Raw genomic sequence first — 15,487 nt, forward strand, 5'->3', positions numbered from 1 at the left:
TCGCTAAGCATTTGGCTAGCATTGAAGGTAGATTTTTTTTCGGGTTATTGGCAACTAAGGTGTATCTTATAATGTTTTCAGTTGTAATTCCACTTTATGCACAGATAGGCTAATCGGGACTTGGAGTTTAAAACGTAGATCCGAATCATCATGTACCTCCACTGGGTATCGAACCCGGGACCTTTTGCTTACAACGATGTAAAAGGAAAAACAGAGGTGTTGCCACTTGGTGAGTTAGTGTTAGTTGAAGCCCACGGACAAATTGTCCTAACCCACCCTTCTACTCACTTAGTTTATCTTGGAAAATTACGACGCAACGATTGTTTATTGGAGAAAAAGGGAGAGAGTTCAACCGCACACCAAAGACAGAGAAAAGGAATTCGAAAGATGAGAAAATGGAGAGAGAGAAAGAGAAAAAGAAGAACACAGAGAAAGAAAGAGAAAAGGAGATAGCGAAAGAAAACAATATTACTGTCCATTCAGTGTTGAATCCAGCCTCTTTTTTAGGCCTCCCCGATGGCGCAGTGGTAGCGTCGTCTCCTTGTAATCAAGGGGTCCTGGGTTCGATACCCGGTGGAGGCACACAGTGGTTCGGACACCACTTTAAACTGTAGGTCCAGTCCCGATTATTCTTTCTGTGCATAAAGTGGACTTAAAACACCAAATCAATCAATCTATCAATCAATCAATCCAGCCTCTTTCCTCCACTTTAAACTGTAGGTCCAGTCCCGATTATTCTTTCTGGGCATAAAGTGGACTTAAAAACACCAAATCAATCAATCAATCAATCCAGCCTCTTTCCTCCACTTTAAACTGTAGGTCCAGTCCCGATTATTCTTTCTGTGCATAAAGTGGACTTAAAACACCAAATCAATCAATCAATCCAGCCTCTTTCCTCCACTTTAAACTGCAGGTCCAGTCCCGATTATTCTTTCTGTGCATAAAGTGGACTTAAAACACCAAATCAATCAATCAATCTAGCCTCTTTCCTCCACTTTAAACTGTAGGTCCAGTCCCGATTATTCTTTCTGTGCATAAAGTCGACTTAAAACACCAAATCAATCAATCAATCCGACCTCTTTCCTCCACTTTAAACTGTAGGTCCAGTCCCGATTATTCTTTCTGTGCATAAAGTGGACTTAAAACACCAAATCAATCAATCAATCCAGCCTCTTTCCTCCACTTTAAACTGCAGGTCCAGTCCCGATTATTCTTTCTGTGCATAAAGTGGACTTAAAACACCAAATCAATCAATCAATCGAGCCTCTTTCCTCCACTTTAAACTGTAGGTCCAGTCCCGATTATTCTTTCTGGGCATAAAGTGGACTTAAAAACACCAAATCAATCAATCAATCAATCCAGCCTCTTTCCTCCACTTTAAACTGTAGGTCCAGTCCCGATTATTCTTTCTGTGCATAAAGTGGACTTAAAACACCAAATCAATCAATCAATCCAGCCTCTTTCCTCCACTTTAAACTGCAGGTCCAGTCCCGATTATTCTTTCTGTGCATAAAGTGGACTTAAAACACCAAATCAATCAATCAATCGAGCCTCTTTCCTCCACTTTAAACTGTAGGTCCAGTCCCGATTATTCTTTCTGTGCATAAAGTCGACTTAAAACACCAAATCAATCAATCAATCCGACCTCTTTCCTCCACTTTAAACTGTAGGCCCAGTCCCGATTATTCTTTCTGTGCATAAAGTGGACTTAAAAACACCAAATCAATCAATCAATCAATCCAGCCTCTTTCCTCCAATGAAACTACTTGTGGGTCCCTCTTGCCCCTCAGTTGACAGCTTCATTGAAGCGTATCCTGGACCTACCTATTTCTTAATTTTGTCATCACCCTATTCATGGTGCTGAAAATGGCCCTTCTACGCCGGCAGTCAGTTATCAAAACGGATGATACTGGAAATTAGTTCACTATTTTAACTTTTCATTATAAAGGGAATCGAATCAGTGCTTATTATAACGAAAAAGCAGGGAAAACGTACGTTCAATATAAAATTAATGTGAATGAAAGAAAGCCAAAGTAAACAACGTTGCCAGATTTCTTAGCTGTTTTCCGAATGTTCTTCCAGATTATTGAAATTTTCGGGGGGCTCTCTAATTTCCGGGGGATTCCCCCCACCACGGGCCACCCCAGGGATTCATCACTAAGGTGAGTCCATCTGAAAACATTTTGTCTATCATTGATTTCACCCAAACAAAATTACCCGACAACCACCCATTCATTTACTCATATGAAACAATTCTGCGAGATTGCTTATGGAAGATACGGTAATGCAGAATGTGGTTCAAATTTTTTTATCCCTGACAGCGGGATTACTGGTTTCCTTATGGTTGAGTTCTGATGTCACCCGTAGCTTGGGATCAAATTTCATCGTTCCTTTCCCAGGGTACGTTCCATTTCCGAGTCGCTTCCTGAAAAATTTGAATATATTCAGTTAATGCTTTTTACGTGTGTGTCAATAAAAAAAAGAGCTACATAACTTTTCTTTCCTCAGTCATTAAAACTGATTTCTAACAGTATGTTCTGTTGAACTGATATATGTGCAATCAATGGTATTAACATGGATATAAGTTATGCATGTGTATGTATAAATGACCAGTGGTGTTTTCTCACTTCTCAGGGTAGGCATTATTTTTTTTTTTTAAAAAAAGATAAATTGTCCTGCAGGGTGTTTCAAAAGTAATTTTCTAAGTTTCCTCTTCACATTTGGGATTTAGATGACAATCGGTAGTACGGTTTCTGTGTTTTCTTTTAATCGACAATTAAACTGCATGTTTATCCTCATTCTTATGGTGCCGCGACCAACTTTGAGCCGACCTCAGTGGCAGAGTGGTTATCACAGCGCGCTACGACGCCAAGGGTCCCGGGTTCGAATGGCGGCCTGTGCATGGTGTTCTTGTGAGTGTCCATTCATCAATTACATCATATTGTCACTCATCCTCATCTTCGCAATTAGCCAAAAGTGACAGAAAAGTGAAATCCCATAGAATAAGATTGCATGCCTGAATCTTCAAGGCGCGATATTAATGTATTTGATTCCAGCGCCATCATCGGGAAATGGCTGAACCATGACCACAATCTTTTTGCCCCCTCCCAAAAAAAACCATCAATCTTCAATGATTTCGCGCCCTGGTAGGGTATGTAGCTGCCTGGCAAAGTCCTCATTCCGTAAATTCACGAACTGCATGAAATCAGAAAACGAAATATATTCCCCCCTCGGTTTCAGAAAACCTGTTTCACAACCCACCCCTGTCCTTTCTGTGGTGAAGGAAACTCCAGTGGGACAATGAATCTCCCCCCCCCTATTTACTGCGAGCAGCAAAAGAAGACGGCCGCGCCATCTATTGGCTACCGACGGAACTGCAATTTCCAAGCGCAGCGAGGTTTAAATGTAGCTTCCACTCTATTACCTAACTTTTCTATGCCTGTATCTAGCATTTGCAATAAACATTACCATAAAACTAAATACTTGTTCTTATGTGTGGGTGGCAACATTGGTATAACCAATTTCCAGTTGCTTCCCCTTTGACAAAAACCTCACCCAGATGGGAAAAGTTAGGACAACCGCCTTGGAGTTCCCAATGCACAATGGAATGGGCTCAAGAAGCCGCGCGTCTTTCCCAGTGTCATCAATCCTGATATGACCCTCCTCTCCCACCTCTCTCTCTGCGGAATATTCATGAGTCTTTGCATTCCATCAGCTGAATATATAAATTTTAAATCAACTTTCGATTTTTTTAAAATAATTGTTCATTATAAATATTTTAGGAAGCAAAAAATCAGGAGATTTCCACATTTTCCTGAAACTTGTCAGGAGATCAGTAGATCCGGCTGAAAATCAGGAAATCTCCTGCGAAATCTCAGTAGACCTGGCAACACTGACGGCACGTTTCAGCCAGCTTCACTCAACTAGGGGTAGGTAAAAGGAACAGAGAGGACCCTCCTCTCTCTCCTCTCCAGTCTCCATTTGCTGCCCGCAGAATCGACTTGCTTTCTTTCAAAAATTCCGGCCGCCAGGCGAGTATACACTTGCGCATGCGCCTTCCTCGCAAAATTTGTGGAAAGGAGAGGGAATAATAGTTGCTTGGCGGGCGGAGGAGTCGTGGCACACATACGACTCATTGATCGTGTCGTTCAATTCTGGTGAACGAGTCGTTCACCGCTCACAAGAGAGAGTCGTTACTTTTGAACGACCCATCACTATTTCCCGACTGTTATCCCGAACGGTCGGGAAATTCCCAATGGTCTTGTTTGAAAATTCTAGAAGTTTGCTGCATTGTAAGCATCTGAAACTTCTTGTAAATTGGTAGTTTTTATTCCATAAGTGAAATAAAAAACCAATCACTTAAGGCATGCTTAAGGGAAAATGACGTTTAGAATTCGAGATTTTTACCGTGTCGGAAATTTCGAACATTTTCCTTTCCTTTCCAAAAATTTCCCGAGTTGGTCGGGAAATTGCGAATTTTTCTCGTCCTGAAAGTTGGGATTTGAAAAAAAAAGGTCCAAACAATGTATTTCTGTTCCGCGTTCTCCTACTCTGCTGTATGTGTAGAAGGGTGGATGGGGATTGTGCGTTTGGCTGATCAGTCATCAGAGAGGAGAGCGATAAAATTTCGAATGGTAGTTTGTGGCTCGTTCTTTTGAATTACATAAGTATTTATTAGACATAGTTTTGCAAATGGGCAACGTGTACACATCGTTGACCGTGAAAGTACCGAGTAAGAGAAGAATTCGTAGAGAAAGTGTATTGATAAGTATATTTTTTCGATCCAAAATACATATAGACAATAGTATAATATTTACACAATTCTTGGGATATTATCCCCTACGTACTAACAATGACATCTAACCCAAATAATTACATGCTGAAACAAGCAATACTAAGCATTGTCCCAGACGAAGACAACAGAATGGAAACGCACAGTATGAACACCAGAGTTACGCAAAAACGAGGACGTAGTCCTACCAACAATAGTGAAAACATGGTACCAGTTAGATTTACCGGAAACACATTTAACTCGTTTATTTTGAAATATAATTCATTTCTACTTACCTCATATGCATAGCGGAACATTTTTCAACTAGGGATTACTTTTTTTCAATGAAAAAAGCGTTATTTTTAACATTATAAGTATTTATTGGTCGTTGCTAATTGGCGCCCAAATTTTGGGTAACACTTTACTATACCAGAGACGGATTTCTTGAAATTTACAGGAGAAAGTACTTACGCAAATCATTTTCTGTAGCGTTGTTGATGTTCGGGAATGTAGTTTTCATCCATTTTAATGCGAATGCATGTGGTTTTGTACGAAAATCTATTTCCGACGCGCTATTGCTGCTGCCGCCATTTGCTTTCTGCACGAGAGCACAATACGCTCCGTATTGTCCGTATATGCTGAATTGAACGAAAGGAGTGCTAATGGAACCTAACCTAACAGGCCTAACCTAACCTAGTAGACATACCTCGTCCCAGTGATGGTTCGTGGGGGCTATCGTGAATTTTTGGGCTAATGTCAATGGTTTTTGGGGCTACCCGTGGATGGTTTGTGGGAAATAAGGAACAACGGTAAGTACTCGTTAATGTAAGAAATAGACATTATTTTCGTTAGAAATTCATTATTTCACCTAAATAAATGTTCCGCAATGCAGAATAGTATGTTAGCAATGTAAAAAATTGCAAAATAAATCATTGATAGGTGTGTCTGGTATAGTAAAGTAGTACCAAATTTTGACTCACGTTGTATATCGGCAGCTGATATGCAGTGTTTCCAAACTTATGAACTGATAAATGCCGAACAATCTATTCACAAAAGGTTTTTAATTGAAAATTGATCCACAAACCATTCACTGAAGGTTAGGTTAGGCAAACAGAAAATTGAATTGAAAAAAAAAACCGCTCACACGCCATCTCGTAAAACTACCACGTGGTTGCTACACTGACAGGGGGTTACGTAGTCAATGTTAATGGTGGCACGAGCTATCGTGCAACGGAGATACATGAATGTCGAAAAATATCTTATTTACAGGCCGAATAATTTGCACAATTCGAATATAGCTCTCATCCAGGAAGATACATAGTTATGGTGGAACCTGTGCCAACATTCCAAGGAAATTTCACAGGCTTAAAATTAGGCAAAGTGGCTCAGTCGGTAACGCTTCTGATCCCCGGCTGGTTCAAATCCGGGAACTTTTCTAACGATGGAAGCAGCCCCGGCACCCACCCAGCATCGAATGACATGGGTACCTGGGGGAAACCCTGGGGGGTAAAGGCAGTTAGGGGCGTGATGCTGATCACATCACCCCCACTCACGACCGGATCAAGAAAGTGTGGGACGTTACCCCAACACCCCCTATTCGCTTTCATGGCATTGTGCTAAGCACAGGGGAGCACTTTACCTTTTTTTTAAAATTAGGCAAAATGTTAAAACCATTTCATGACTACATAAATACAACAATCCAAGTAGGAAACAATACATACAAAATTTTCTTTAAGAATAGGGATGCAGCTAATAACTTCACCCAGGATCACCCTTTCTTAACTAAAAGTGACATTACAGCACACATTCTATATGGCACCACGCAAAGGGAAGGGATTGTGTATGGAATAGATTTAGAATTCTCTGAAGACGAGATTAATGACTCAATAGAAACAACAATACCTATACTCAAAATAGAAAGAATGCACAGACGCCTATACAATACAGAAAGGGGACATACAAAGTATGAACCTATCCGAATGATTAAAATAACTTTCCAAGGACAGACCCTACCGAAATACCTATATATGCTCAAACATATGGTGCAAGTAACACCTAGCATTCCAAATGTAAAACAATGCACACAATGTTACCTATTTGGACATCTAAAAAAGCAGTGCAAGAGCAAGGCAAAATATCCCAGATGTGGTAATCTGGAACACAACGAAACATACTTGTGCACCCACAAATGCATCCATTGCGGGGGGTACACTCCACCAATGATAAAATATGCAACATGTGGGAAATCGAACGAGAAAAAGCAAGATTAATTGCATACGAAAATCTATCATACCAACAAGCAAAAAGAAGATATTACAATCCAAATTTTCAAAACACAACCCCACCAGCCAATAACTCCACATGTTATCCCCCACTGAGCAAGGATAGTAGAACAGACCCACTACAACGAAAAGAAATTACTCCGCCAGAACCCATAGAACCTGACAATAGACCGAGAAGACAGGACATGTACATTACGTGCTGGAAAGCCATACCACCTGTAACAGATCGTTCATGTGCTACAAGGATAGAAAAATGGGGACCCAACTTCAGACTTCAATACCCATAGATGAAACCACCCAACAGAAAGATTGTATACTAAATCAGATTCAATCAGAAGAATAATCCACAACCTCACATCGTAGAGAAGAGAAAAAAATCCACCAATCCAACACCAAACGTACTACAGACAAAACAAGTTCACACAGACCATACTCAATCTCTATGTCCTACTATACAACCAAATACTCTGCATAACACCCTAACTCAATTAAACAATCTCATAGGAACCATGTTACAAAATCAGCAACTATTAACCATTCCAGACAACTCTTACAACAATTAATGCAGCTAGTTATATCCTTACTTACTAATGGCGAAACCACATAATACAATACTACGTTCCAAAGCCTCTCCTCCTAACATATTTATTTTGTCCTGGAATATACAATTGACATCCGCAAAATGGGAAGAACTACTAATTTTAGTTACCAAACATCAGCCCAAAGTCATGTGTTTACAAGAAGCTTGGGGGGAAAGTACAGAAACTATACAATTAAAGGTTATATAACGTACTCCTCAGTGGCAGGCCTCGGACAGAGGAATAATTATAATGATACACCATATGGTTCAAGCGCAACAACTCCCCATCATGCAACCACAAATCATACCCCAGAACTTTCCTATGGAACTAATGGGAATTACATGTATTATGGGGAAAAAACAAATAACAATAATAAATATCTATATACATTCTCATGCCAATAACCAACAAATTCCTTTGAAATTGCTCACAGACCTACACCAACAAGTAAATAACCCCGTTATATACGTGGGGGATTTCAATGGTCATCATCCCCTATGGGGTCACCCAACAGCCAATGACCTAGGCCAAACAATCACTGAATGGGTTACAGAATGGGATCTCATGTTTAAACAATGGAAAACACACTTACCTAAGCCACTTTGGCCTACATAGCTCAACAATAGATTTAACGTTCACTACTACTCAAATAGCAACTAAACTATCTTGGGATATTACCTCAGAACCTCATGGTAGCGATCATTTCCCGTGCCTTATACAAACAATCGAGGGACCAACATTACAAGCCAACTTAATGCATGCAGATATATATCACTGGAAAACCTCACAGATCAACTGGAAAGAATTCAATACCATCTTGTAATCCAAAATTATACTACACGAACACACGAAGAGACATCACGTACAGTACACTCCAACAGTCAAAATTCCAAACACTAAACATCTTACAAGCAAACAAACTACCACGTCCAACAATAATATTTCCATCCATCTATTGGTGGACAAGAGAATGTACGCGGGTCAAGAGAATCCGTGTAGCAGCTTTGAATACTTATAAATACAATTCCACACCACAAAATTGGATAAAAGTACAACAAACCAAAGTGCAGGAAAGAAAAACATTTAAGGCAGCCAAACGCATAGCATGGATAAATTTTTGCTCAAGCCTTTCCAAAGACACATCAATATCAGAAGTCTGGAAGAGAATTAAAAGCATCACTAAAGCAAAACAAAATGCACAATTACCTATTAATAATGAATGGCAAGAAGAATTGATAACTAAATGCACTCCCCCAACGGTTCCTTTCGAAACTATGAAAAAATATGTACAAAGGAACACAAGCAGAACAAAAAGAAATTGATGAATTAGAATTACAAGAAACCTTAAACAGACCAAAAAACACAGCCCCTGGCTCAGATGGCATTGATTATAATAGCCTCAGAGAACTGTCACTGATCATGAAACACCATCTGCTCACAATTTTTACGAATATACTGAACACAGGAGATATACCGGAAGAATGGAGAAAACATATCATTCTTCCCATTCTAAAACCAAACAAAAACCCAAACTAAGTAGGATCCTATCGGCCAATCTCGTTAATTTCTTGTATCACCAAACAATTCGAACACATCTTACACAATCGAATTGCATGGCAACTAGAAAAACAAAAATTCTTTCATAACCACCAGTTATGCTTCTGTAAGGGATATAGCTGCATAGATGCATTAACAATATTAATACAATACATTAGAAATGCACTTTTACAAAATCAACATGCATAGATATGCAAGGAGCATACAACAATGTGCAACTGAATGTGCTGGAAAATAAAATACAAGAGACACCCATATCATCTAGTTATAAACAGACTTTAATAAACTTACTAGCACACAGAACATATATTTCAAATTTACCACAGGCTACAAAGGTCCATATGCGATAAGACAAGGATTGCCCCAAGGTAGTAAACTGAGTCCATTATGTTTTAATATCTACACAAACTCCAATCGGATTATACAAAAATCATACAATATGCAGATGATTTCAGTTGCCTAATCATAGGGAAAACAGCAGAAGAATGCGAATACAGGGCAGTTAGTTTTTACAATAACATATCAACATGGATGAGGGAAAATGGAATAGAGATATCATCATACAAATCAGCTTATCTTTATTTTACTAGGAAGAAAATACACCAAAATTTCCCAAACCTCAGACAAGTAACGGGTATCCCCCCAGAAACTATAGTTAAAAATTTGGGACTGAAGCTAGATTCCAAATTGCAATGGAAAGCACATATTAAAGATATTCATGAAAAAGGTGAAAAGATCATACAACTTAAAGCAGTGAGCAAATTAGAATGGGGAGCCGACCCTGACACCCTATTATTATTTTATAAAAACTATTATAGAGCTAAACTCGATTATGGAGCTATACTTTAAGACAGTGCAGCACCCACTCACATCAACAATTAGAAACACAACAACGACAGATATTACGTATATGCAAACGTATGATGAAAACAACTCCTAGACAAATAATATGTGCAGCTACAGGAGAGACACCATATAACTTATGAATAAAATGGTTAGCAACAAAATATCTATTCAAAACACACGGGAAACAACACAATCCATTCACAAACATTCTCAGCAAACAACCACAAATGTACAACACTGGAAACTGCACAGTCAAACATTCACGATCACCACTTCTGCAAGCATGGATACAACATAGAGCAGAGATAACACAAATAATTCAAGCAACCTCACCCCCAATTTTCTTATCCGACATACCATACAATTACCATCCACATATAAATTTAACCAGGTATAACCACAGTAAAGAAATCTTTGAGCAATATCCGGGATATAAATGTATATACACTGCCGGATCCAAAACACTAGCATATGTAGGCAGTGCATATTGTGATGAAGCAACCAACAACAGCCAGAACTTTAGCTTACCAACACAGTTCACTATATTTGATGCAGAACTTTATGGGATTCTTCAAGCTATGATATACATATGTCAGACAGACTACACCAGAGTTGTGATACTGACTGACTCCCAATCAGCCCTACAAGCTTTGCAAACCCCTTTAAATATGTCCCTTAACTATTATTGTTGCCAAATAATAAGAATATTAACACAATTACAGAGGGCAGGTAGAACAGTCAGGTTACAATGGATACCAGGCCAACACCCATGGTTTCCAGGAAACAAATATGCAGATAAATTAGCCAAAGCTACCAATGGCAAAAGTTGTAAAACACTACCTGTACCATATACAGCATTATTACCGAGAGCTAAACAAAAAATTAAGGAAGAATGGCAAAACCAATACGACCTTTTATCCCAAACAACAGTTAAGAAACACCACCAATTTTATCCAACCATAAAGGACCAACCTTGGTGGAATGAACTGAACCTACCCCGAACTACAAAAATTCTCATTACCAGATTACGGACTCAACATATTCGAACACCCGAATTCTTACATCAAATAGGACAATGGCCCACAAATTTATGTCAGTGTGGACAGGCGATTGGATCCATTGAACATGATTTTTGAATGCATCTTACTATATACACTAATTTTTACACAAAATCCACACATCCTGAACAGTATTAGTAAGTTCATAAAGAAATCACAAATCACCATAATAATAATATAAAAACAAAAAAAAACAACACAAGATACCCGGTAAGAAGACTCCTCGGTGTGCCTCGAAGGAGTGAAGAATAGTAAATGTTTAACTGTGTACTAACATTCCCAAATTGTGTGATCGTCTAGAATCAACTAACAGAACTACCCAACACACAATTTAGATCGAAAAAAAAAGTAAGAAGAAAAGTGAGAGTCTCAACCAAAAGTCACCAAAACAGGTGAAGGCCATTAATGAAACCAAGCAAGCAAGTAAGTATGTATTTATTATCGAGTATGTTCTGTATGTACAGATGCAGAATTGGTTTGAAAGTGTTCAGACGTGTAACTATAATATTGGAATGCCCAAAGTGTATGGAATAGTTATTGTGTTCTAGTAAATTAATATTAATAATAATTATATTAGTAATAAAATAACAATCATTTTCAATCTTTTTTTATGTTATGTTTTGAGGGGGCTTCGTAGATTGTCACTAAAATTTGATTTTATAGAATTCTTTAACTTGATTTAATGATGTTATAGATATTGGTTGAACAATATATGTAGCTAAGGAATCCTGGTAACACTTTCAATTAGTCAAAACAGATTTCTTCATTTTTACAGAAGAAACTACTTACGCAAATCACTTTCTGTAGCATTGTTGAAGTTCCTGAATGTATTTTCTGTCATTGTTTCATCTTTTTTAGTGATAATTCATGTTTTTATGTATAAAAATATCACAATTGCCATTGCTTCTATGTATGCTTGATGACGTAACCCCCTGTCACTGTTAACAAACACACCGTGTTTTTTCAAGAAGATGACGTGGCCCCAAATTTTAGATATGCTTGCGTAACCTAACCTTCCCTTGAATGGTTTGTGGGGCTACCTGGGAAAAAATAGCAAACTAATAGCACGGAAGTAGGCATTTTTTGGTTTAGAAGGTTGGAAACAGTGCATCCATCACTCGACAAAAAACAAGCATGATGCGCGATGATCCAGAATGCTCGTGCCATATTGTGTCCTACACAAGCGAAGAAAACGAACAACGATAATTACTCGTAATATGAAAAAGAAATTATTTTCGTGAGAAATTCATAATTACACCTTATAGAATGTTCTGCAATGCAGAATAAGTAAGTGGCAATGTTCAAAAGGACGAAATAAAAGAGTTATAGGTGTTTTGACTCAATGAAAGTAGTAATTACCGACAAGCGGACACTGAACTCTGTAACATTCACGCGGGAATTTTTTGTCATGAAATTTTGGACCACAGAGACAGTTTCTGAATTTTCTTTATGTGTAAAAAAAATACTTAAACATTAAGTACAGATTGATGCTCTCAAGTTTTATTCTCTATTTTAAATGTATATTTTTTTAAAATATCAATTCATTCTCCATATGAAGAAGCCAGATAATAGAAATATAGCTCATTTTTGACTTCATTTTTACACCTTTATATATATTATTTTTTTCTGTCTACTTTCAGGTGTTGAAGATGGATCAGGATGAACAATTGTTGCTGCTTCAGAAGTTTCCACTGTTATTGCCTCAGGATAAAGAGTTGACAGTTTATGATGGGTTTCTTCAAGTAGGGGTAATTTTTCTAGCTCATTTTTATGTAAAAAGGTTTGTTCTGGTGTTCAATATTTAGTTTAGCACATGCCCCCCTAATCACGGAGGTCTGCAGACTTTTTCCACGGAGGGACAAGCAAGGTATTTTTCCATGGGGCATTTTACCCCCTCGAAAAACACCTCTTGAATTTGAAATTATAGCATTCCTGTATTCCCATTAATGTGTATTTTTATGACTGAAATCAAATTATACATGTGAAAATGTACTTTCAGGTTGACATTTGTTTTCTAAGGGGGAGATGTAACCATCCTTGCCCCCCCCCCTTTCCATGCCCCTATACTATTATATTTTCTCATAGAAATTTAGGATAGCAGGATCTTATCACCATTATTAAACGATGTTATGCTCTTATAGAATATGAAGTATTTTCAAGCCGATGATAGTTCAAAGCAACTATAGGGGAAAGGGGTGCAGTGGCGCAACCACAGCTGGCTAGATCATTGCCCCCCAACCTTCGACGGAAATCAATTTAGGGGGGGCAAACATGGAAGTAAAGGAAAGCAAGAATAGCAGAATCTAAGAGTAACAGGACAAAAGGATACTCAAGATAGGATTAGTCTTTCTTGTATTATTTCTTCCAGATGGCCAAGAATGCCTTCAGGGGGCCAGATACCTATAATTGCCCCCTCAATTTCAATTTTTATGCAAATAAAAATACATTTCGTAAAATTTTCTTGCTCACTTTGCTCGTAATATCTGCTTTTCTTTCAGTCTTGTGAAGTTCAGAGCCGAAGCTAGGGGTCGGCGGGAGTTGGCCCTGGATGCTGAATGATCTAAATTAAAAGAAATTGTAAAAGTGAATACCATGGTTCTCCATGAACAATTTTGTGCCATATTAAATCAATATTGTTTTCATTTTGCAATAATTTCGATCTGAAAATTTTCTTGATCGCTTCGCTCGCAATTTGTTTTCTGAAATGCATTGTAAATTGCCAGGGAGAGAAGTACTGCTGCTAAACGGTTTTCTCTTAATTGCATGAACAGTTGTTTGGAGAAAAAGGAGCATACACATTTGAGAGACAATTTATATGATTTTTGCTGTTGGTTTGTTATGGGGCGGTTGAATTGATTATGTATGTGTGTGTGTATATGTACATATACTCTATGGGCAGGGTATATATACACACACCCATCCATGCAATAAAACTTAAACTGAGATAAAATTAGGTTCTTTCTTTCCCGACTGAACTTTCATCAAGGCTTTTGCACCCCCCCCCCCTAACCAGTGGGTCTGCGCACGGCCTAAGAATTGAACCCTGGAACCCTTGATTACAAGGCGACGCGATGCATAATCTTTTTGGTTATAGCCTTCGGACCCACAGGGAAGAGTGAGTTCCACATGCTCATTAGTGGTCAGCATGGTTCATCTACGGAAAAGAAAGGTCACAAAGCAAATCCCTGACCACCCCATTGATGCGTGACTTTTGGGACACCCTATAGTTTAATAAAGGTATAAAACTTAACATGAGATACTTAATGAATTCTTAACAAAGTCAGTGCATTCTTTGAATAGGTGGCTTGTTTAGGTGGCTTAGGGAGTTTGTAATTGAAGCTTTTCTTGTTTTGCAGGGTGAAGATTATCATATTTTGCTGCAAGTGCCAAACTATCCGTCACTGGAAGGCCTAACCTTAGATGTTTCAGAAGATCTTGGATGTCTCTTGGAAGGTTTTCAGGATGAACTACAGAAGGTTAAACTTTTTATTTTTTAATGAACTTTGTTTTGAGTACAGGCGGTACATATTGTGTCTACCAATTTGAGTTGACAAACTTGCCAGGATGCACTTGCAAATTTGTTGTATACATCTGTGATGAGTTTGGGAGCCAGGCAATTAGTATACCATGGAATGTTGGCAGGTGCAGGCATGCATTGTGATGGTGGAAGCCTTCATCCAGACTCCATGCACTGCAGCGGAACAATGAAGAATGCCATACACCTGTTCCAGAGATACACAACATTCTGAGGTGGGTTAGACAGTCATGTGCCATGAAATACGTGCTATTCCACAGGAGGCGTTGAGTCGCTTCTCATGAAAGCCTTCCCGCATCGCCTCCAGCAGTGCATCCAAGCAAAAGGAGGACATTTAATGGATGTTATTTTCAAGGATCACTGATGTCTGTATTGTCCATATTCTACACTGTACCTATGTGTATATTTTATTTTATAACCATGTAAAGTTACTACAAGAACTTAGTCTTTCCATTGTCTTTTGAAGTTGATAGATTCAATATCCTCCACCCTGTTTAAGTTTGCTTTCCGCATGTAGACTAATTGGAACTGGAGCTACAGCTTGAAGCAGAGACTCTTGCACTCAGACAATTCTGACTTTCAGTTCCTGGTCATGTGTCTTCGTCCATGTTCTCACTTCAACTGGTTCAATAGTGGTATTGGTTGATTGATTTTGTTTATTTTACTATGCATTTCAGCAACTTTTGGCTAATCGCGGAGATGAGTATGATTGATGATGTAATAAAGGGACACCCACAAAGAATACCCATGCCATGTCGGGATTCGAACCCAGGACCCCTGATGTCATAGTGCTCTTTGCTAACCACTCCACCATGGAGGTTGGCGATGGTGGATCAGTTTCACCTGTTATCACATCC

At 38.6% G+C, this 15,487-nt stretch overlaps 1 protein-coding gene across 7 annotated transcripts in view; it reads left to right on the forward strand.

The window, feature by feature from the left end:
* Window positions 1–4,503: 4,503 nt before the first annotated feature.
* Window positions 4,504–15,487, forward strand: part of LOC145986730 (E3 ubiquitin-protein ligase FANCL-like) — a 28,921-nt gene continuing 17,937 nt past the window's right edge. For 2 of the 7 annotated variants that reach the window (XM_083121076.1, XM_083121083.1), the window contains exons 1-3: window positions 4,783–4,999; window positions 12,736–12,843; window positions 14,452–14,571. In XM_083121076.1, coding sequence (XP_082977202.1) covers window positions 4,853–4,999; window positions 12,736–12,843; window positions 14,452–14,571 — 375 coding nt within the window. In that variant the 5' untranslated portion in view covers window positions 4,783–4,852. The other 5 variants (XM_083121080.1, XM_083121077.1, XM_083121081.1 and 2 more) reach the window with 5 other exon arrangements.

Source organism: Lepisma saccharinum, chromosome 4 (assembly GCF_977018435.1).
Source record: "Lepisma saccharinum chromosome 4, izLepSacc3.1, whole genome shotgun sequence".
In the NCBI taxonomy this organism is placed as follows: domain Eukaryota; kingdom Metazoa; phylum Arthropoda; class Insecta; order Zygentoma; family Lepismatidae; genus Lepisma; species Lepisma saccharinum.